General features: G+C 36.5%; 1 protein-coding gene across 4 annotated transcripts in view; it reads right to left on the bottom strand.

Annotated features, from left to right (window-relative positions):
* CTNNA2 (catenin alpha 2) overlaps positions 1-24,225 on the bottom strand; it is a 1,115,456-nt gene that overhangs the window by 868,929 nt on the left and 222,302 nt on the right. For all 4 annotated transcript variants that reach the window (XM_043603825.1, XM_043603826.1, XM_043603827.1 and 1 more), the window contains exon 3: positions 6,262-6,457. In XM_043603825.1, coding sequence (XP_043459760.1) covers positions 6,262-6,457 — 196 coding nt within the window. The remainder of the gene's footprint in view (positions 1-6,261; positions 6,458-24,225) is intronic.

The raw sequence follows: 24,225 nt of genomic DNA, 5'->3' as shown, positions 1-24,225 counted from the left end.
AGAGTAAGGCCTATCCACCAAGATTTTGAAGTGTCCCAGGTGATATTAATATTCACTGAAATTTAAGAACCCCAGACTAGTCCATAGTTCAGAAAGAGTTTCCAGTCCAGGAGGGTCTTGGTGGTAAACATTAAAATATTTTGGCATTCTCTGTTCCAAGCTTGCTTTGGCCCAGAGCTTCAATATAAAGACATGATTGGAATAACTCCCTTTGCTTTCCTCATTAGGAGCTTTTCTACACATGGTTCACTGGCTGCGCAAATATTAAATCACACAGTTTTCTAGGACCACATACAACTACCACCGACTCCAAGCCATATTGAGCTACGTGATCCTCTTCTGGGATACTACTAGATGCTGATTCACCTCTACAGCATCCTGATAGGATGCTACACTGATGCTACATCAGTGATAGGAAGGGGAGTTATTGCCATAAGTATCACAGATTGATTTGATAAATTATAATTAATTAATAAATATACTCAGGGGTGGATATTTATTTGGTGGCTCAGTCAGTTAAGCATATGACTCTTGATCTCGGCTCAGGTCATGATCTTGTGGTTAGTGGGATCGAGCCCTGCTTTGGGCTCTGTGCTGTCAGCACAGAGCCTGCTTGGGATTCTCTCTCTCCGTCTCTCTCTTTCTCTGCCCCTCCCCTGTTCCTGTGCATGTGCACGCTCTCTCAAAACAAATAAATAAACTTTAATTAATTAATTAATCAATTAAAATGCTTATTTATTTTTGAGAGACAGAGTCAGAGTGTGAGCAGGGGAGGGGCAGAGACAGAGGGAGACACAGAATTTGAAGCAAGCCCCAGGCTCTGAGCTGTTAGCAGCACAGAGCCTGATATGGGTCTCAAACTCACAAACAGTGAGATCATGACCTGAGCTGAAGTCTGACATTTAACCGACTGACCACCCAGGTGCCCCAATAAATAAGGTTTTAAAATAATTAATAAATATGCTATGACATCTACATAGCATTTAATTTTTTTAAAATCCTTTGTGACTTCATTATGTTAAACAACCCAGTGAGGAAAATGCAACAATTACTGTCTGTATTTGAAAACTGGAGAAATTGAGCCTTCAAGTGGTTAACTGACTTCGCTTAAATCATATAGTTTTTGGCCAAAGTAACATTAGAAATCTGGTATCTTAACCAAACATCTGGTATTCTGTTGACTTGCAAGGCTGCTTTGCTGACATGAGAGCCTCCTTCCCCCCGAGTATCACCTGCAATGTGCTAGAGTGACCATGTTAGGTACTTTAGGAGTAGAAAGGAATATATACACATCACTGTTCCTATCCTGATGAAGTTTAAACTTAATTTAGGAAGACAATATACCTATATGTAATTCCTTTAGCTATGATAACACACACACACACACACACACACACACACACAAATATCCCATCTTTACCTGAGTCTAAAATATCAGATTTCTAGATTTTGAGCACAATGATTTATCTCCTTTATTATATTTTGATGCTTTATTTTTGTAACTTGTTTTTAACATAAATCCTATTATAAGTGTACTCAAATACTTCTTTTTGTGGGTTAGAACTTAAAAGTACAGGAAAGTCTTCTACTGGAGTATTCTAGGGAAGAACATTGTCACATTCATACTAGGTACTTTTAAGACTCTGGCATGCAGCGTAGTTAATTAAAAGCCTAGTTAATTTTTCTTTTTTTTTTTTTTTGCAACGTTTATTTATTTTTGGGACAGAGAGAGACAGAGCATGAACGGGGGAGGGGCAGAGAGAGAGGGAGACACAGAATCGGAAACAGGCTCCAGGCTCTGAGCCATCAGCCCAGAGCCTGACGCGGGGCTCGAACTCATGGACCGCGAGATCGTGACCTGGCTGAAGTCGGACGCTTAACCGACTGCGCCACCCAGGCGCCCCATAATTTTTCAAATGATAAAGAAATTCAAGGGCACCTGGGTGGTTCAGTCGGTTAAGGGTCCATCTTCCGCTCAGGTCATGATCTCATGGTTCATGGGTTTAGGCCCCACATTGGGCTCTGTGCTGACAGCTCAGAGACTGGAGCCTGCTTCAGATTATGTGTCTCCCTCTCTTGCTCTGCCCCTCTCCCTCTAGCACTCTGTCTGTCTCTCTCTCAAAAATAAACATTTAAAAAAATAAAAAAATAAAAAAATAAAAAGAAATTCAAACAACACTAAGTCTAGCCACATGGGAAACATTAATGGCATAAGTAGATAATTTCATATATAATCTTGCCAGATTACAGTGATTACAATCATGAATGTAGTGAAATAAAAAAAAAAAGGAAATGGTTCTGTATTAAAAATTTGAAAATGAGTTGTACAATATTAAAACTTTTGGCATTGACTCATGCTGAATTTTTTTTTTTAGAAAGTGGCAGCACTTCTGATCATTTGATTTAAAAAAGCAAAAACAACTCAATAGTAAAAGATTACCTTAAATAGATTTAGTTCTAAACTACATATCATTTGACAAGTAAGCAGATATAGACACTAGGGCCACTTCAGAGGAGGACATTATTTCTCAGTGTCAGGATTTCCATAATTTATGAAATTGTGAATATGATGGAAAGAAAGATACTATGTTCCAAAGTTTCCAATAACTAAATAGTCCTCTAATACTTAAGTATTCCCCTCGATCTCCTTACCCTCTCTGAAAATTCACTCAGGCTCTCATTTGTGAATAAAATCTGGGTATAGGGACAACGGGAAAATGGGCAAATCCAGATAGGCTACAGGGATTATACACTAAGACTGAGAAGGGGCAGAGAGCAGACAGGAGAGCCCATGGGCGCAGGCATGTAAGGAGAGAGCTCGAGGACTTCATTGTCAGGGATGAGAGGCATCTCTCACACATGACAGGCATCTGAAGTCTATTTGACAGTGAGTGATATTTGATAATGAGATAAACAGAAAAAAGAAAACTTCTGAAGCTTTTGACTATAAAATGTTTGTTATTTTGCAGACTATAGCACTGTTTCCTTAAATTTGACACTGTTCAGCAGAAGGGACATGTGGTAGCTGAGCTTTATACAATTAACACATAGGCATCATTTCTGATGCATAATTTTTCTATAATAAGAAATGGATAATATACAGAAAGTTTAAAATACCCTCTGTGAGATCCACCACTGTAAGCTGTCCTAAACTAGCATCTTTAAAAGTTCTCACTCTCATATCCCTTGGACAGGCTGGCCAAGAACCATGTTCATTATTATATCATATCCAAAAAAATAGCATTTCTTATATAAGCTTTGAGAAAACTGAAATATTAATTTATACAGAATGTGTGAAAACTCAATTGCAAGGAAAAAATAAGGGAAAACTAAGAGACTGTTGAGAAATCTAAAAGGAAAAATATATCACCATGCAAGATAAATGCTTTCAGAAACCATCCTAGGGACCAATCAATCAAAACCCTTTCTACTAGGGACAGGTTTCACTATCCTGAGTGTGGGAATAGTTTTACAGCGTACACGTTTGCCAAAACTTATAAAATTGTGCACTCTAAATGCATGCAATTTGTTATATGGCAGTCATCCTTAAAAAAAAAGTAAACAAAAAACAAAAAACAAAGAAACAAAAAACCCAAAAATGTATCCAGGCTGTGCATGCATGAAAACAAACAGTGTACATTTGCAATTCAGAAGGAATACTAGTCTTCAACAGCACTTGAAAATTTGAAAGCTTTCATGTTGTTAAAGCACATATATAAATATATTCCATCCACATTAGATGAAATATATAAAATTTAACATTTTATATTAAATAACAATTCACATTAGTGTAACGTAAATGAAATTAACTTTTAGCAGGGAGAAGATGGGGAAGAAGATGGCAGCATGAAGAATGGTAGTGGTGTGGAAGGAGGGTTGGGTATTTCCGGGGACTAAACACCCATCTGTGAATTTTAAAAAGTGGCAGGTTTACAAGAAGAAAAGGGATAGAGCATTTATTCCTCTATTGCTTCATTTATTCAACAAATATTTGTTGAAGTCTAATGACTACTAAGAACCACAGATCATGCAACGGTCAAAGAGACATGGTCTGGTCTTGATCTTTATTCATTTGTAGTGTGGCAGGGTAGAAAGTTATCAATTAAGTTACTCCACAGATATTAAAGTCTCCGATGCAAAAAGCCACAGAAAAGTAAGACAGGAGTGTCAGGAAAGCATTCCCTGGGACAGGGAATGTGCAGAATGAGCCATCTGTAACTGTAACTGTGTAAAAGAAGACAGCATGTATAAAGGCCCAGGGGCAGGTAAAACATGGTGCCTTTGAATAATTAAGAGAGGGATTGGTCCATTTAAGAGATATTCTCGAGTTAAAAATCTATGTGACTTTGCAATAGACTATATTCGGAAAGAGAGAGTAATAACAATAATGATATCAAGATTTCTGCAGTATGTAACTGGATACATATGTAGAGCTCTTACTGAGGTAAGAAATGCAGGAGGGAGGCCAGGCTGGGGGGTAATCTGTTCTGTTTTCACAGTGCCTTAGCATTTCAACCCAAGAGTCTGAATAGGACACATGAAAATTAAAATCTGTGTATCAAAGAATATAATCAACAGAATGAAAAAGGTAACCTACAGAAAGGGACAACATGTTTGTAAAACAATATTGTATAAGGGGCTCATATCCGAAATGTATAAAGAATGCTCACAAGTCAACAAAAATGCAACCTGATTTTAAAATAGGCAAAGGACATGAATAGACCTTTCTCCAAAGAAGAAAAACAAATGGCCAGGAAGCATATGAAAAGATGCCCAATATAAGTAGTCATTAGAAAAATGCTAGTCAAAACCACAGTGAGGGGTGCCTGGGTGGCTCAGTCAGTTAAGCATCTGACTCAATTTAGCCTCAGGTCACGATCTCACAGTTTCGTGAGTTTGAGCCTGGTGTAGGACTCTGTGCCGACACTGCAGAGCCTGCTTGGGATTCTCTGTTTCCCTCTCTGTCTGCACCTCCCCAACTTGCACTGTCTCTGTCTCTCTCAAAATAAATAAACGAACTTAAAAAAACACAAAAAATGGCCTCATGTCCATTATGAAGACTATAAAAAAGGAAACAAGTGTTGGCAAGGATATGGATAAATTGGAACTCTTGTGCACTGTTGGTAGAAAAGTAAAAAGGTGCCTTTGCTATGGAAAACAGTAAGGAGGTTCTTCCAAAAATTAAAAATAGAATTACCATATAATCCAATAATTCCACCTTGAGGTATATACCCAAAAGAACTAAAATAAAGAGATATTTGTATATTCATGTTCATAGCAGAATTGTTCACAATAGCCAAAAGGTGAAATAAACACAAATGTCTATCAGTGGATGAAGAGATAAAGAAAATGTACTATATACATATACTAGAATATTTTCAATCCTAAAAATGAAGGAAATTCTGACCCATGCTCCAACATGGATGAACCATGAGGACATTATGCTAAGTGAAATAAGCCAGTCACACACACACACACACAAATACTGAATGATCCCACTTATATAATGTATCTAGAGTCGTTAAATTCATAGAAAAGGAAAGTAGAATAGTCGTTTCCATGGGCCAGGGCAATGAGGAAATGAAGAAGTGTTGTTTTGTAGGTATAGAGTTTCAGTATTATAAGATGAAAAAGTTCTGGAGATTGGCTACTCAACAATGTGAATATACTTAACACTACTAACTATACACTTATAAAAAGGTTAAAATGGTACATTTTATGTTACTTGTATTGTACCACAGTGAAAAAATTTAAATATGCTGAAAACAATTGCATTATAGCTAACTAGCTAGCTATATAATTGATTGATCCATGGATAGGTAGCTAGCTGTGAACTGAAAATGTAAATTTGGAAATCATACAGAGCAACAGTAATTTTATTACACTGCTTTACAATCTCTCCTCCCTCATCTTTAAAATCCAGGGTTCCCAGTGACTGTGTATGTATGAGGTTTTCTCGTCCTGTCCTCTCTAGAGCCCAAGTTTAACACAAGAGTCTGTGTTCATCTGACAAGAGAAAACAACTGGAAAATTTGGAAGGAACACAGACAGGAAGCGTTTGTAGCTGTGCTATGCTGCCACAACAGAAAACATATCTATTTGTTTATGCACCTAATTTCAGCAAATATAAAAAAATGACAAGCACAGATACTGAGGAAACACATAACACACTCCCCTGAGCAAATATGCATTGATTCTAGAGATAAATCCATTGTTTTCACATAAATATATATCCCTCTTGAACAATATTAGTCTTCCTACCTTGTTTGCGTACGTCCTCTACAGCAGCGACCAATTCTTCTTTGAGATCTTGACTCTCCTTAGCGATCTGTTCACCCTTATCCAGGAAATTCTGAGTGGCTTGCTCTACAGATGCAGCCAGCACGTGGGCTTTCTTTGACCTCCCTTTCTTTTTACCAGATGGGCCTTTGTTGCTTGTGTTGACAAGGGTGGTCACCTTAAATATGAAAGAAAAACTGTAAAACTACTCTGCACAATTGTCTAGAAGCATCATATCATCATCTCATCATTTTTAAATACCCCTTGTTTATTGAATCATGAATGCACAGCACATCACCTAAACTGAAGGAAAGGAAGTAATTATATGGATTAGCATATAAATAAATAGCCATTTATTTCATAGAGAAACAAACAAAAAAAGTATGTGAATAAGTTGGAAGAGTAGACCCTCTGGTAGCTCGGTTTCCAGTTCACTGAAGGTTGTGCTTTCAGAGATGGAGAAGACAGTGCACACGGGAGTAATCAGCTTCAGGGAGGCAAGAAAAGGAGAGCCAATGTTCAACTGCCCCTGAGCACTGACTCAAGGGAACCAACAGCTAGTCCTGAGTCCCAAAAGTCAGGGCAGAAGGGAAAGAGCAGTTAATAAAGGGTGGGCCATCAATACCTATCACTTACATGTCACTTACCAAGGACTTTGAAGAGCTTTGCTATTTCTGATCTTATCTTATAAAAACAAAATGCTAAGTTTGATTTGAGGGAACCAAATGATTCAGTCTCAACATTTGGTTAACCAGCTAAAATCTCCAGACTTGAAATTAGATTTTCATTATCACTCCTTTTCTAAGTATCATAATTTGTATATATATCTCAACTGCCAAACTTCTTTCAGCACGTAACTAGAGCCATTTAATTTGCTAGAAAAACTTTTAGTATCTTTTAAACAACTTATCTCCTATAAATTTCTGATCCTTTGTTTTCTACCAGAGTGAGAAGTTTTGGAGTGAAATGAATACAACAGGCTCCATATTCTGTTCAGTGAGGTTGAGAGTCATCTTGGCCTCTGTATTTTTTATCGGCTTCATAAGAATGTGGGCACTGTGGTTTATTTTCACTGACATTTGCCCTGGTTAGCAGATTCAACATTTTGCTGGAGATTATCAAGAAATCTAGACCAGGGGCACCTGGGTGGCGCCTCAGTTAAGCGTCCGACTCTTGGTGTTGGCTCAGGTCATGATCTCACAGTTTCGTGGGTTCAAGCCCTCCATTGGGCTCCATGCTGACAGTGCAGAGCCTGCTTGGAATTCTCTCTCCCTCTCTCTCTCTGCTCCTCTCCTCCTCCCCAACTCATGCTGTCTCTCTAGCAACATAAAAAAAATAATAAAAAAAATTTTAAAAACCAGGGGTGCCTGGGTGGCTCAGTCGGTTAAGCGGCCGACTTCGGCTCAGGTCATGATCTCGCGGTCCGTGAGTTCAAGCCCCGCGTCGGGCTCTGGGCTGACAGCTCAGAGCCGGGAGCCTGCTTCACATTCTGTGTCTCCCTCTCTCTCTGCCCCTTCCCTGCTCGTGCTGTGTCTCTCTCTGTCTCAAAAATAAACATTAAAAAAAAATTTTTTTTAAAACTTAAAAAAAAAAAACACAAAGAAAGCTTGACCAAAGAAAAGTTCCAAATGCTGTTGTTTCTGCTATTGTACTCCAAATCCAAGAGCAAACAAAGTGATTAGTCAAAGTCACAGTTAAAGCCCAGTAAGTTTTTAGGGCAAAAGATAACACCAGAAGGAAAAAAAAGTATCGAATAAATGTGAGCTAAGATGATGAAAACAAGTAGAACCAATACTTAAGACGTGGTGAAGGTAGCATTGGGAACTGTCATCCTTTGCTCTCTCTAGATTGCTGAATAATTAGATATAGTGAATTGAAGAGAAACTCTATAAGGACATTTAAGTACAAACACTGGACAAAAAAAGAAAGGTAACCTCATTAAGAATAGGACTGTCAGATAACGATAGTTAGCTGTAAAGTGTGTACGGAGTCCATAAAACATTATAGTCTTTTCAGTTCCACCCACACTGAGGCGAACATCAGAGGAAAGATGGCCTGTCACAAAAGTTACTATTTAGTGTTCTCCTTAATAAGGATACACTCTAACACAGTAACACGCTACTTTTCCAGGACCCTCAACTCCCCAACAGCCAATACTGGACATAAACACAGAAGCCCCTGAGCAAATACTGCAAACACCTCAAAAATTTGATTTAGGCTAGGCTCATTATCAGAGGAAAATCCTCCTGTTCTCACTCCTATTTTAATTTTACATGCAATTCTGAGTTTTGTGATCTATGTCTTCAGTCTTCTCTAATTAAAAACAATAGAGGGGCTAAGGAGCTGTTAACTTTAGCTATATTGACAATTTGGGGGAATAGAGGCTGATAGTTAATCTATCAAAAGCTAAATGACTATATCATCGATTCATCCTCTATAAAGGTAAACAAATTTCAATTCTCCTGTTATCGCATGATGCATTACTGCATAAACATAGTTTAGGCATGCTCATAATAACAAGTCGGTATAAAGTGTTACTTCTATGGTAAATAAAAGAAACATGGAACATTTCCAGGAAGTTCCCAAGAAAAAGTGTGATTACTTTCAAATGAAGCAAATTAATTCAGTCCAAAGCTTTCATTTGCTCATGAGTAGAAGACCATGATGAGATGAAAGAGAAAAATACAGGGGAAGTGATGGGTTCCATAAATTCTCATGTCTTAACTTAGTTTGGAGTAAAGAAAAATTGTCAACTCTCCCCGTTGTTATTTGGTGTTTTATTGGAGGACAATGTCAACAAATTGGATTAAAAAAAAAAAAAGAAAAAGAAAAGATACAAATGTTAGAAAGGTAAACACTAAATTATGCTACTACCTACAGATAATTTGGCTATATCAAGAAAACGTAAAAGAATTAAAAGATCAACTATTAGAATTACTCTAAGAGCAAAGGACAAGGTGGCTAAATACTAGATAAACAAAAAAATCTAATATTACAGCAGTAACAAATAAAAAAATGTAGTTTTAAATATCCTATTCACAATAATCGTAAATTGGTTTTTTAAATATTTATTTATTTTGGGGCACCTGGGTGGCGCAGTCGGTTAAGCGTCCAACTTCAGCCGGGTCACGATCTCGCGGTCCGTGAGTTCGAGCCCCGCGTCAGGTTCTGGGCTGATGGCTCAGAGCCTGGAGCCTGTTTCCGATTCTGTGTCTCCCTCTCTCTCTGCCCCTCCCCCGTTCATGCTCTGTCTCTCTCTGTCTCAAAAATAAATGAACGTTGAAAAAAAATTAAAAAAATATTTATTTATTTTGAGAGAGAGAGAGAGAGCACAAGCAGGGGAGGGGCAGAGAGAGAGAGAGAGACACAGAATCTGAAACAGGCTCCAGGCTCTGAGTTGTCAGCACAGAGCTCAATGTGAGTTGTGAGATCATGACCTGAGCCGAAGTTGGCTGCTTAACTTACTGAGCCATCCAGAAGCCCCTAATCATAAATTGATATTATCAGAGATAACCATAACACAAAACGTAGATGGAAAAAAAATGGTAAACAATTTTAGTGAAGAACATAAAAGGCAACTTGAATAATAGTGAGACATGCCATTTTCTTGGGTGGAAAAACAAAAATGTTAAGATGTCATTTATTCCTATATTATTCTACCAGTGGAACTCCAGATATACAGTAAGTCAGCCAGAAATCCAAGACAATTCCTCTTCATTCAGTTCAGTTCCCTTTCCAAATGAAAGTCAAAATGCTTATATTAAATTGGATAGAAATGTTATTTAGGGTGTGCATATGCAGGACGCTCACTGCTCACTTTTTGGCCAGTATATCACAGGTTTGGGATGGAAACAACAAAAGTAGTTTAGATCTAACAGTACATGAGAAGGTGAAGGCTACGCTTTTAAGGATTATACTATTCTTGGGAATTTTCAGCCTAGCCACACTATGCAAACTCTCTGATTCAGTCCTACTCTCCTACTAGATGACTGTTCTCTCTTAACTGCCTCCCCCCGCTCCCCCGCCGCTGCAGCCTGCCCACTAAGAATCTATGGCACGCTACACTATTGCATTTTTCTTTTCTCCTACTTGAAGCTGTCGTTTTCCACCTTGATGTTATACGCTTTTATTCTTCTTGACCTGTACATATATTTACACTTAAAATTGTGAAAGTTAAAGCCCATCTATGTCGGTTCTACTCTGGTATTTTACAGATGAGGAAATTAGGCTTAGAGATGCATCATGATAGGAAAAAATAACTTCCTCAAGTTCACATAAAATTAAAGGCTAAATTATTCCTGTTCTCGACACTAAATCTTTAGAAATTTATTTATTTTTATTTTTTTAATGTTTATTTCTGAGACAGAGAGAGAGAGAGCGCGCGTGAGTGGGGGAGGAGCAGAGAGAGGCAGACCCAGAATCTGAAGTAGGCTCCAGGCTCCAAGCTATCAGCACAGAGCTCTATGCGGGGTTCAAATTCACAAATCGCGAGATCATGATCTGAGCCAAAAGTTAGACATTTAATTGACTGAGACACCCAGGTGCTCCTATCTTTAGAACTTTAGAACTCAGAAGTTTCTTCTAGTCTTACTTTATAACTGAATGAGAGGCTGTTAAAAATAAAATAATCTTAAAATATATTTATTTTCTCTATTTGTCTCGATATTGTCCACGTGTGTTATTTGTATCCTACTGTTATCTTTTCATTCAATTGCATTATTTAAATATCTTAATATAAAAATGTATTTACCAATGTTAGGGAAATGTTAACAAATGATTTTATCCTACCATTTTGCAATGCCTTATGACATCTGATGTGTTCAAGGGTCTCAAAGCTGAATAAACATGCCAGGACTTTTTGTATCAGATTAGTATAAAGGGAAAACAAAAGTATTGTAAATGTATTGTAATTAACAAAATCGCAAGGCTTAGGGTTTCCATATAATGGTATTCTTCTATGATTAAAATAAGAAGAATAAAGGAATTTATTGCTTACTCATGAAGAACTGATATGTACTAAAGAACAAGAATCAGAAAGTTTTTAATGAACACAAGTACTATTTAATCTCACAGATGCCTCCACTACCTCTCCAGTAAGTTGGGGAGTATCCAAACGACCAATGCAAGCCAATGCTGCATTCAGTTTCAATGTAAGAATGTAATGGAATCTGTGACTGGATGCCTTAGAGAGGTCAGAAGCAGCAGGGACACATTCTGGTCAAAAGGTGGTGATCACAGAGGAAGCCCAATGACCTCTGAGGCTGCAGGTATCTGTCCGATATCCAGACTGAAACTAGGTCTTGAGTAGCTGATATTTACCAACTATTAAGTGTCTAGGGCAATCTTTTAAGAGATGGCTATTTTATGGAAATTCCTGTTGAACGTTATACCTCCTTCTACCCCGACCAGGCACTCTCTCTAATCCCCACACCAACTTTATCCAAGCTAAGAGTCATATAAGATCCCAAATCTCTCCTTTCCTTTCTAACAATTTGTGAGTACATTTCTTGTGCAACAGAAAGAAGAAAACAAAACAAAACAAACATAAAGTTCTATCCAGCAACAGAGACTAGGAGTAATAGCATGAATATTGACCCATATAGAATTGGAATGTTTCCAAGGCAGTAAAGAGACCAGTCCTCCTTGGGAAAAAAAAAGTTGTGTATGAATGATATAGGAAGTAAAGTTAGACAGATGTGGTGGAACAAACTTCGAAAGACTTTGAAAGCCAAGCTAGAGAGCTGAGATTTTATTAGTCACTGCCAATTTTTTGAGCATATATTTAAAGTGTTCGTTTTTCTCTTTCCATTCATTTCTCAGCCCACTAAGTTTTACTTTTATTCCCACACCTCCTGTAGCAGAGTCCTCTTAAACTGATCTCTTGCTAAGGTAATCAATAAGTTGCCAAAATATAATCATTTTTATTGCATCATACCATTCTGCCACATTTAGTGCTATTGACTTAATTTTCCTTCCTCCTGGAAATATCTCTTGGCTAATTCTCTTAGCAATAATCTTCTCCAAATTTCAGTAGCTTTAAAAAGGACCTTATCGGGGCGCCTGGGTGGCGCAGTCGGTTAAGCGCCGACTTCAGCCAGGTCACGATCTCGCGGTCCGTGAGTTCGAGCCCCGCGTCGGGCTCTGGGCTGATGGCTCGGAGTCCGGAGCCTGTTTCCGATGCTGTGTCTCCCTCTCTCTCTGTCCCTCCCCCGTTCATGCTCTGTGTCTCTCTGTCTCAAAAATAAATAAAAAACGTTGAGAAAAAAAAATTTAAAAAAAAAAAATAAAAAAAAAATAAAAAGGACCTTATCATTAAACTTATTTCTCTCTGCACCTATCTTCATCTCCCTCCCTCCTATGTTAGGGAAGGTATTCTGCTACCACCATTCCTATAAATCGTCTTTTGGATACATCCAGAAGGCCTTTCTGTAGGGTATTCAACCTTAGCCTAGAAGGATAACTCAACTTCTCTCTAGCTCTACTTACAATGTTTCTTTAATGTTCTTGCCTCTCATTGTAGGAGAGAAGAAATCCTTCAGCTGGTACATAAGGATATAGTGGTCAAAGCTCCTATGACCTTGACATAATGATGGTCCTGATGGACCCTGGCCAATGGAAAACATTAGCAACAGCCAGTGGATGGGCACCATTATTTCCAGATGTGTTGATGGTATGATCTGAGTATAAAACCATGAGAGCCAGGCTCGTATAGGCTGCTCATCATCCAATGTCCTGAAAGTAGGCCCTCCATTCCTGCATTTTAACAAGATCCCCGAGTAATTTATATGCACATTAAAATCTGAGAAGCACTGAATTTTAGGACAACAATTCTCAGACTTGATCATGCCTAAGAATCACCAATATGCCTGATAGAAGGCAAATGTTTAGATTTTACAGTGTTTCTGCTCAGGGAGGTCTGGGATAGGGAATTTTGCATTCACCACATGAAATTATGATATATATGGATTATGGACCATACTTTCAGAAACAGTAGTCTATTTGAAGCAAAAAAAAGTGAGAAGTGAAGGAATGACTTGCAACAGGTAAACTCTTTCTCCTATTTTGCCTGCCATGATATACCACGAGTCCTCAAAAACAGCTTGTCAATGAACTGACCAACTGACTCTTGATTGAAAGGTGATCTCTATTGCATAATCACAAAGAACTTGGAAAAGTAAGATTATACAAATATGAATACTAGGAATCAAACAATCATTGGAACTCTCCAGAAAACCAATAAGACTTAACGAAGAGCTGGAAATAAAAATGGCAACTTGAGCATTGTTTTTGCTGGATTCATGCACTTTGCAGATAGGAGTAGTAAGTCTTTGTGAATTCTACTGTTGCCATCTCTCCGGAGTACTTCACTGGTCATAATTACTCAGCTACAGTAAAAGAGGGCTGTGATGACTACTGTAGCTTAAAAAAAAATCAATTTAAGCCACTCTGACTGGTGTGAGGTGATATCTCAGTGTGGTTTTAATTTGTATTTCCCTGATGAGGAGTGACGTTGAGCATCTGTTCCTGTGCCTGTTGGCCATCTGGATATCTTCTGTAGAGAAGTGTCTATTCATGTCTTCTGTCCATTTATTCACTAGATTATTTGTTTTCCAGGTGTGGAGTTTGGTGAGTTCTTTATAGATTTTGAATACTAGCCCTTTGTCCAATATGTCTTTGCCAATATCTTTTCCCATTTCATCAGTTGCCTTTTAGTTTTGCTGATTGTTTCCTTTACAGTGCAGAAGCTTTTTATCTTCATTAGCTCCCAATAGTTCATTTTTGCTTTTAATTCCCTTGCCTTTGGTGATGTGTCAAGTAAGAAATTGTTGCAGCTGAGGTCAGAGAGGTTTTTTTCCTGCTTTCTCCTCTGGGGTTTTGATGGTTTCCTGTCTCACATTCAGGTCTTTAATCCATTTTGAGTTTATTTTTGTGAATGGTGTAAGAAAGTGGTCTAGCTTCATTCTGCATGTTGCATGTTGCTGTCCAGTTGTCCCAGCACCATTTGTTAAAGAGACTGTCTTTTTTCCATTGGATATTCTTTCCTGCTTTGTCAAAGATTAGTTGGCCATACATTTGTTGGTCCAATTCTGGAGTCTCTATTCTATTCCATTGGTCTATGAGACTATAGATGCCAGAAAGGATGTAGAGAAACGGGAAACCTCTTGCACTGTTGGTGGGAATACAAAATGGTGCAGCCGCTCTGGAAAACAGTGTGGAGGTTCCTCAAAAAATTAAAAATAGATCTACCCTATGACCCAGCAATAGCACTGCTAGGAATTTACCCAAGGGATACAGGAGTGCTGACGTATAGGAGCACTTGTACCCCAATGTTTATAGCAGCACTTTCAACAATAGCCAAATTATGGAAAGAGTCTAAATGTCCATCAACTGATGAATGGGTAAAGAAGTTGTGGTTTATATACACAATGGAATACTACATGGCAATGAGAAAGAATGAAATACGGCCTTTTGTAGCAACGTGGATGGAACTGAAGAGTGTTATGCTAAGTGAAATAAGTCATACAGAGAAAGACAGATACCATATGTTTTCACTCTTATGTGGATCCTGAGAAACTTAACAGAAGACCATGGAGGAGGGGAAGGGGAAAAAAAGTTACAGAGAGGGAAGGAGGCAAACCATAACAGACCCTTAAAAACTAAGAATAAACTAAGGGTTGATGGGGTGTGGGAGGGAGGAGAAAGTGGGTGATGGGCATTGAGGAGGGCACCTGTTGGGATGAGCACTGGGTATTGTATGGAAACCAATTTGACAATACATTTCATATTTAAAAAATCAAGAACTTTGTGAGGCAAAATGTTTGAAAACAAAATTATCAAAAACAAATTATTTATTCCAGGAGCAAATGAAAATAAATGAAAAATTCCTAAAAGAAAAAAACATAACTTAAGATAGGAGAAAGTTGGGGCGACTGGATGACTCAGTTGGGCATCCGACTTCAGCTCAGGTCAAGATCTCATGGTTTGTGGGTTTGAGCCCTGTGTTGGCTCTGTGCTGACAGCTCAGAGCCTGGAGCCTGCTTTGGATTTTGTGAGTCTCTCTCTCACTGTCCCTTCCCTGATCGTTCGTTCTCTCTCTCTCTCTCTCTCTCTCTCTCTCTCTCTCTCTCTCAAAAATAAATAAACCTTTTTAAAAAAATTTTTTAAAAGATAGGAGCAAGTTAAGTGCGCAAATGGTAATATATTTGTAACATGAATCTTCTCAGAGAAATCTTATATCAGGTTTTAAGAACTGCCAACTAATGAGTCAAAATGGCATTTTCTTTGAATTATTCCTTCATAACCTGGCTTATTATTAATTTAACAATTATAGAGTAAGCCTAAATATGGCTTATGCTTTTCCTTATAACATATATGAAAAGATATATGGTCATCTTGTGGTATACTCTATTAGAAGTTATTTCTTAGCACAGAATCTCCACAACATGTAAGGTATGTGGACATTATGCACATTGGAGAGAAAGAGAGCCCAGCAAAGTGAGACTAGTTCTGGGGAAAAAGACCTTGATAATACAGGACTTATTGTAGCCATGTAATATCTACAGTAATATTTCCATGTCTTAGAAACTATTACACTAGAATTTCTTGTTGAAGTGGTCTTTATTCCCCAAAACAACTCCACACCCCATTTTAGAGAAAGATAATTAAATCATAAAAAACAGTTACTGATAATTCCACAGCTTCAAAAGTCAGAATCCAAAATGACAATCTTTAACAATACATGAACAATTTATGTAAAATAGAGAATTATTGTCTGTTTTTGAAATTTCCCCACTGTTATTTGATATTGACAATGCAGAATTCAGATACACATTCACTGATACTGACACCTGGAAACAAGCATTCTTAAACTTGGAAGACAAGAATTTATTTATTTACTCTGAAAGAGACCTGAACCACTACTAGTTAATTATTGCTATAAAGACAGCCTATATAATGTGTTCCATTTAAATTATTGTTTGTAGACTCACCTTCAACTTTTAAATAAAATCACAAGGCAAATCTTCTCACTCAGTTGCTTTGGCACACGTTTCCCCAATATTTTATTTTCAAGTATGTGATACCAAAAAGTAGAATCAGATATTAACCCCAAAACAGACATTCTATAGTAGTGTGTCAGGTATTTTTAGAACCAAAATATCCCTATATTACATTTTTTTCTAGACTTCAGTGGCTGCTATTTATAAAGTAATACAATTGAGTGCTAGCTAGTCATCCATTCATCTTGTACTTAAGTAATTCAAACTTTTTCTAAGAAGTATCTCAGTAGTGTCTGTAAGCCAAAATGAAATAGGGTAGTCTTCTCTTTTGGTATATGTTCTTCATGAAAAACTCAATTTTCTTTAAAGGATGTTAAACTAACATTTTCCCCACTCTCTATTAAAGGCATGCTGTTTCATATTTAAGTAGGAACCCAGGGGAGCTCCATTTCTCATAACCTCTGGGGAGTATGGTCTAGATTCACTGCCTTCCAAAAACTTGTCTGAGAGAAATAGCATCTAGTTTGCTGGAAGGAACTTCTGTCCATTCTCTCTCCACCTATAATAAAATCACAACCATTCTAAATTAAATCAGAAAAGCAAAGAGAGAAATTGTACTATACTGGAGACTGGTAGGATTGTTTTTACTGCATTGGGGTGATATTATGTACCTCGATGGGGAAATACTACCATGAAGAGTTTTAGGAACTCACTTTGTATACTGCAGGGTTATTGATGGAAGATATTCTCCATACTATACAGAAACTTCTGCATGACTCTAGTACCAAGAATATTGCAGTTTCTCCTTAAAAACTGGCTTGACTTTATTTTATGGACATTAAATTAAATAATAAATTAATGTTACCATTTTGCTTTGGCATCAAAAAGTTAAATCCAAATTTATGGTCCTTGCTAGAAGAAATATGACTTGATAATTATTATTACTGTATTATTCTGAGCCTTTGCTCTTATTTGTACTTATATCTACATTGCTTTTTTAAAAAATCACTTTCCTTTAAGGTATATTAACCTTCAATTACCTTATTATCCTGTGAAGTCTCCTTGTATCTTTGCTTAAATATTGCATCTGTTGATTCTAAATATGCCTGTTTTCCCACACTTTTACAATATCAGAAACAAGGATGAGTCCTACAATCTATGTCACTTTAAAAGACATATTTGATAGTATTTTATTTCTCTTCTTAGAAGCACTTAAATATATATCTTTTAATTAATGGTATCTTTGATTTGATAAAATATGATAAAGCAAATAATCACATGATACAAAATTATTTAAAGGATCTATTCCTAGAAACTGCAAAACTTTCAGTGTCTATTTACAGCCAATGAAAAACGAAGCTCAAAATTAAGGCACTGAAACAATGCCAGACATTCACTGAAAGAGCATCAGAGTTGGGGATTTTGAGCAAGAAGACATTTCTGTTTTTAAAAGTCCTAAATGTTTTAACTATCGTTATCCATCTGAGGAAATCCCATGCTGTTTTGAATGTCACCAAAAATAAAAGAATGACTAAACTATGTCCATGATTCATTACTTTGCATTTACAAAGGTTAAAATAAAATGAAACAAAATGAAACTAGACTGTTCCAAGACAGAGTAGAAACACATCTGAAACCACAATAGACAAAAAATATTTTTCAGCCAACAGTATGTTAGCTAAAGGAGTCAGCTGACCAAAACCTCCATTCCCTCTAAATCCATCAAGTCTTTTTACTACAGTCTTTGATTGACAAAGACATTTGATTCCATATTTTCTTTCTTTAAGATTAGTAGACTCCAACAATGTCCACAGTCTATAGGGAATGATGGACAAAAAGTGGGATGCAAGAAAACTATCAGGACTCTATATTGTTTTTTGTCTAAAAATATTTTTTTATTTAAATTCAAGTTAGTTAGCATACAGTGTGTCTTGGCTTCAGGAGTAGAACCCAGTGATTCATCTCTTACAAATGACACCGGGAAAAGGGTTCATCGGGAAAAGTGCCCTCCTTAAGGAGGCTCATCAGCCATTTAACCCATCCCCCCCCAGCCACCTCCCTCCAGCACCCTCAGCTTGTTCTCTGTACTTAAGAGTATTTTATGGCTTCCCTTCCTCTCTGTTTTTATCATATTTTTCCTTCAAAATTAAGCCAGATTAATGTTTCGTATAGGGACTTACACTAGCACCATTACCCATCCATACATCAGATGGTCTTGAGCCACGTTTGATAAATGGGTTATCTTGAGGGAAGGATAGGGGTTCACAAATCCAAGGAATTGGTATTAGTAGCCTTTCATTTTAATGTAAACCTGGTGAGATTTGAGGATTATATTAACTGATTTTCAAACATACATGTGTGCACGCGCGCGCGCGCACACACACACACACACACACACAAAATGCACCAGAGACTTACAAAGACTCTTACAAAGAAACCAGAGCTTGAGATAGTACTAAAAATGCAAGCATGAGTGAATTATAAGAAAATAAAGAGCTGACCCTCCCCCTATTCTTAATACTAGATTTCTGTCATCTACATATGAGCCTGAGGAAAAGACAATCACATCAGAGCTGCAAGTTAAACCATATGCATTTACATCTGTCATTGCTAATGATAAATCTCATCCCAGTTTCCTTGAGATATTAGCTAATGATGGTCTAAAGCAAATGTGATTTGCAAAACTTTTTTAAAAAGTTAAGCTTACAGTGTATTTAGCCATTTTGATTATATATTACATATGTATTTTTAGTGAGAAATAATATGATTTATATATTATTTTTATCATTGTTAATGGAGAAGACTGATAGGTGCTTCCAAACCTATTTCTCTTTTCTCTGGTCACAAGATGACACTATTTCACAGCTTCCCTTGGATTTGATGTGGTCAGTTGAATTCTAGACAAAAGAATGTGAGAATCAGTGGTGTGTGCTCTTCTCAGTCTGCTCTGCTAAAATCCTCCTCCAGGTTTATTCCCTCAAGTCGACAATGTTCAAACCAGGTTTTTAAGAAGGATAAAGCCACAAGATGGGAGGAACCAAGGAATGTAAGTTTGCCCTTGGAGGAGAGAGACCCATGGAACAGAAAGATCCGTTGGGTCTTATGTAATGAGATGAAAACTTCTATTACATTTAGCCTCTGAGATTTTTTTAAGGTTGATCTGTTACAGCAGCTAATACTAACTATAACACCATATTATTTATAGTTAAAATAAAATGCTGTTTTTACAAGTTTACATCATTATTTAAAAAAAATCTGGTTATGTATATTCTATAATACATGTATTATATTAGTTTAGGAATGCACATTTATTTAGAAAAATAAATAACATACACTATAAATAGATACATACACACACATACACATACAAATGTGTGTGTGTGTGTGTGTGTGTGTGTGTGTGTGTATACTGTTTTTGGATACTGTTACAACATTTCTACTTAAACATTTGGTAGATAAAACTTTAGGTTTCAGTCTTAGGCTTTTCATGCAGTTTTTTTACATACTTCTTTCTTTGAATTATCGGATACAAGTTCCCATTTTCCATACGAGAAAGTTTGGCTTAGTCAGTTAACATCCAACTTTTGATTTCGGCTCAGGTCCTGATCTCACATGGTCTACACTGAGCATTGAGCCTGCTTGAGATGCTCTGCCCCTCCCCGACTCTCTTTATCAAAAAAAATTAAGTAATTAATTAATTGATTACTTAATTAAAAGAGCCAAGTTCTTTTTCTTCTATAGTTCTGAGAAGCCATTCTTCAAAACATTTCAATGACCTAGGAATAACTAAATTGACTCTCAATGGTATATTTCTCATAACAGAAAACAGCACAGAGATTAAAATCACATATGTAAAGTTTTTCAAGTCAGTGCTCAAAGTTTTTCTCAGGTTAAGATCCAACTTGAGTGAATCAAAGAATTATTAAATATGAAATTTCAAGGAAGCCAATTAATGCCTTTAATAAACTGTGACATTAGCACAGATATCATTAAATAAGTCTATAGATATAGGTACATATAATCATTAGTTTTGTAACCCACTGTGTCTATAAAGACTCTCATTAAATGCTCCTTGCCAACTTTACTCTTACATGATTTAAGGAGGAGGCAGGTATGATATCTGTTACCTGTGAGAACTTCATCTGAATATTTTGTTTAGCTCTTAAAGAAGTAAACTACATTTGGTGGTGAATAACTGGAACAAAGTTATAAGACAAATATTTGCCCTCCTACTTTTCAATTTGAAAGCACTTTAAGGAAGTACTGTCCATTTGCTTGAAGATATCCCAAATGTCAGGCTATTTCCCTCAGTACCTCTTGACCCAGTGTACCTCACTGTGAGCCAGATTTTCTACCTACTAAAATTTGCACCAAGCTCCCGCCAAGATGCATCTTCTTCTGTTGCTCACAAGCATCTTAAATTATCTCTTTCCTTTAGACCAAATGATAAGCAAAACCCACTGTATATCTGAACACAAAACACCACCGCACAGATAGGTCTGATGGTTAGACACAAGCTACTACACCTGCCTCTGTCACTGAATCAACACTCTGGACATTTGGGGGGAGTGTCAATCAGCTTGAATACTCAGTACAGAAAAACATAGTAATGAGTTTGAGAAACCAGAAAAAGTTATTCAGAAATAGATTAACCACGCACAGAAAATATTGGAGATGACAAAAAAGATAACAGGATTCCTGGACTCAACACTTCTAATGAGGAAGTCTAAGAGCACCAATGAAATCAAAGTGGCAACACAGGTGATTTGATTACTCTATCAACATACTCTGTCTCTTCTTATTTCATATGCTAAACTTAATAGTTGTCCCAGAAGCAACTTTCAAAATTAATAATGCAAAAACAAAGAAATCTTGCAGTAAACTAAAAAAATGAAAAACCCAACTTCTAACATAGACCAGGAGATTTTAGCATGAATTATGATGATATTCAGTTAACAATAAAAAAGAAGAGAATCAAATGATCAGGCTATTCAGAAGCAAACATACATAGTATTATTTTTTTTATTTTTACTTAATACTTTAAATGTGTTTAAATAAATTTCTCCAGCAAGAAAGTAGGGATATAAACTCATCTTATGAAATAAAAATGATTTGTACATTTTCTCAAACTTTATGTAATAGCCATTAAATTTATCCGTTCTTTCTCTCTCACCCCTCTGCATTCTTTTTTCCTGCATGCACACACACACACACACACACACACACAGAAAATAAAATATAGGCTACGATTCCTACCATGCTACCTTGATTTTTATAGTTTTGTCATGTAACATATATTTTAAAAATACTGTATCAAATTCTAGATCCTGGTAACTTTGATATATTTAAAATGTAAATTTCAAGCTATCTTTTGTAACTACTGATAAACATTCTTGGTAAACTAAAAAATATAATATTTGGAATTAACACTAAAATGAAAAAAAATACATAGGCCATTAGTTTTTCTTGGAACAGAACCAACATTAGTAGTCTCATATAAAGTGATTGATACACACAAGCCCCTGGGGGATAATACATTTAATACAAAACCTTCTGAGTTTTAGGAAAATAATGTTGCCCCACTAGCATATTTTAAAACAGCTTCTTCCAAAAACAAAAAGCAAAATAATCCCACCAAAATCTCATTTTTTTATAGTTGATTAGTTTCTAGAATCAAAACAAATCATGATTAATAATGCCACCTTGTTCTTTCCTTAACAGAACCCTAAACAAGTGCTCTCTAGATATGCCCAGCTTTTTACACACATAGAATATGTCCGTGAAAATGAGGAAATGAAAGTAGCATCTTTATTATGCAGAAAAGGACACTGAAGCACTGAGAAATTTGCCTGCCAGAGGTCATAAAGCCCAATGAAGAAGAATAATTCTCATTTTAATTTGTCTGACATTGGCAGTTATTCCCCTAAAATAATGTTCAACACATATCTGCCTCATTTTATATACAGTATAAAATTCTAAAAGCAAAATCAACTGTCTTTTATACCTAGAAAATAAATGTTGCCATACAATTTCATTGTGGTATGCATGGCATCCCCTTTTTGAAAATGTTCCCTTCTTTTTCAAAGAAATAATTATATCATCTAATGACATTTTCTAATTTTATCATGTAAGTATATATTATTATTCTCCCATTAAACTAAAAATCACTGGTACAATGCCAATGACTTGAAAAAAAGCCACACTGACATTTTACTGTAGGGTCATGTCTCTATGGATAGAATGCCAGCCTTCCACCTGAATGCACTGCTACACTGTCTAGCTGCAGTTCTGAAGCATCACTTCTAAACGACTTCAAGGTTCTAGGGAATCGTAGATTAAATAAAGGGGAAAATGAGCAGGATGTAATTATCCTGTCAAGATTCTTCTTGTAAACCTTTATTTGGGCAATTTACAAGAAAGAAAGGAGCTCATTTTCTAATTCAGAATACTATTTCTCTTTAAAAAGTGTATTAGCATTTTTGAAATTGCAGAATGGGGTCTAGATGATCAGTACTAAAGCAATACTGCAGAATGAAATGTCATCAAAGGCAGCGGCATGGGGCAGTGGAAAGAATACAGGTTTTGGAGACTGCCATTCCTTTGGGTGAGAAATCACTAAATCAGAGTCTCTGTTTCCTATTTTTAAAATTGAAGGTAATAATATACACCTCATAGGAATGTGGTGAGATTTACATATGATACTTATTTAAGGCACTTATCTCAGTAACAAAGGAGATGCTCCAAACAAACAAACAACAAAAAAAAAATAGTGAACACACAACCACGATGGGAAAGTCTCGGATATGAGGTCAGACTACTTAAACTTGAGCCCAGACCAATCACTTATTAGTTTGTAATAATGAGGTCAATTAATTTCTTTGGAACTCTTTTTTTCAGCTCTAAATGAAAAATTATCCCTAAGTTATCTTAAACTCTTACATTCTATATGCTAATAAAATAAAGTTTTTAACTTGTAGTTCATGATGAGCTTTATATATAAATATTTGAAATGTATTCCCTGTATCCACTGAGATAGACTAAATAAATGGACGAATATTAATTTAATATTAATGTTGATCCCCAGGTGACAACTCCAGTCTTTTACTGAAGTAGTTTATGAAATTTCTTATAATTTTCTTTAGCTGTTCCCCTTTTTTTTCTCATAATATGTTTTCATAAACTTCCAAACTGAATATACCTGCAGAATACCATTAAATGACTTAATTTCTGATTTTTTCATTTTAAGAAAGCATAGTTCACATTTCTCTTTACTTTTTCATACAGTATAGAAAATAGTTCAATAGTTTTTTTTTTTTAATGTTTATTTTTGACAGACAGAGAGAGAGAGAAAGAGAGAGACAGAGCACGAGCAGGGGAGGGGCAGAGAGAGAGGGAGACACAGAAAGGGAAGCAGGCTCCAGGCTCTGAGCTGTCAGCACAGAGCCCGATGCTGGGCTGGAACTCACAGACCACGAGATCATGACCTGAGCCGAAGTCCGATGCTCAACCGACTGAGCCACCCAGGCGCCCCTCAATAGTTTTTAAATTAAATATTTACCTTTCAAAAAATTATATTTTTAGCAATGTGCTGGTGATTTTGAGGAGCCAAGACTTTGCTGAGCCAGAAAGTCTTAAGCAGGTGTTGAATTGGACTAATTAAGCAACATGTAATCACTTCCGGTTTTCCATTTGCTCTTTGTGAATGCAGATAAGCAACACAACTGATTGCCTAATTAGACTATTTAAAACAGACTCACTTTTTATAGCTAAGAAATTTTTTTAACCCACAATTACAAACTCAAAACATAAAATGTGTTCTGAAGTCTTACATATTTTTCTTCTTTTTCTACCCACCACTTTTATAATTTAATTTTTTTTTCATATTACTTTAACAACATGAACATAGGGGATAAGAATAATAATATGCCCCCACATATAAAGGACATAA

Source organism: Prionailurus bengalensis, chromosome A3 (genome assembly GCF_016509475.1).
Source record: "Prionailurus bengalensis isolate Pbe53 chromosome A3, Fcat_Pben_1.1_paternal_pri, whole genome shotgun sequence".
Classification (NCBI taxonomy): domain Eukaryota; kingdom Metazoa; phylum Chordata; class Mammalia; order Carnivora; family Felidae; genus Prionailurus; species Prionailurus bengalensis.
This window is presented reverse-complemented; position numbering and strand designations above follow the sequence as displayed.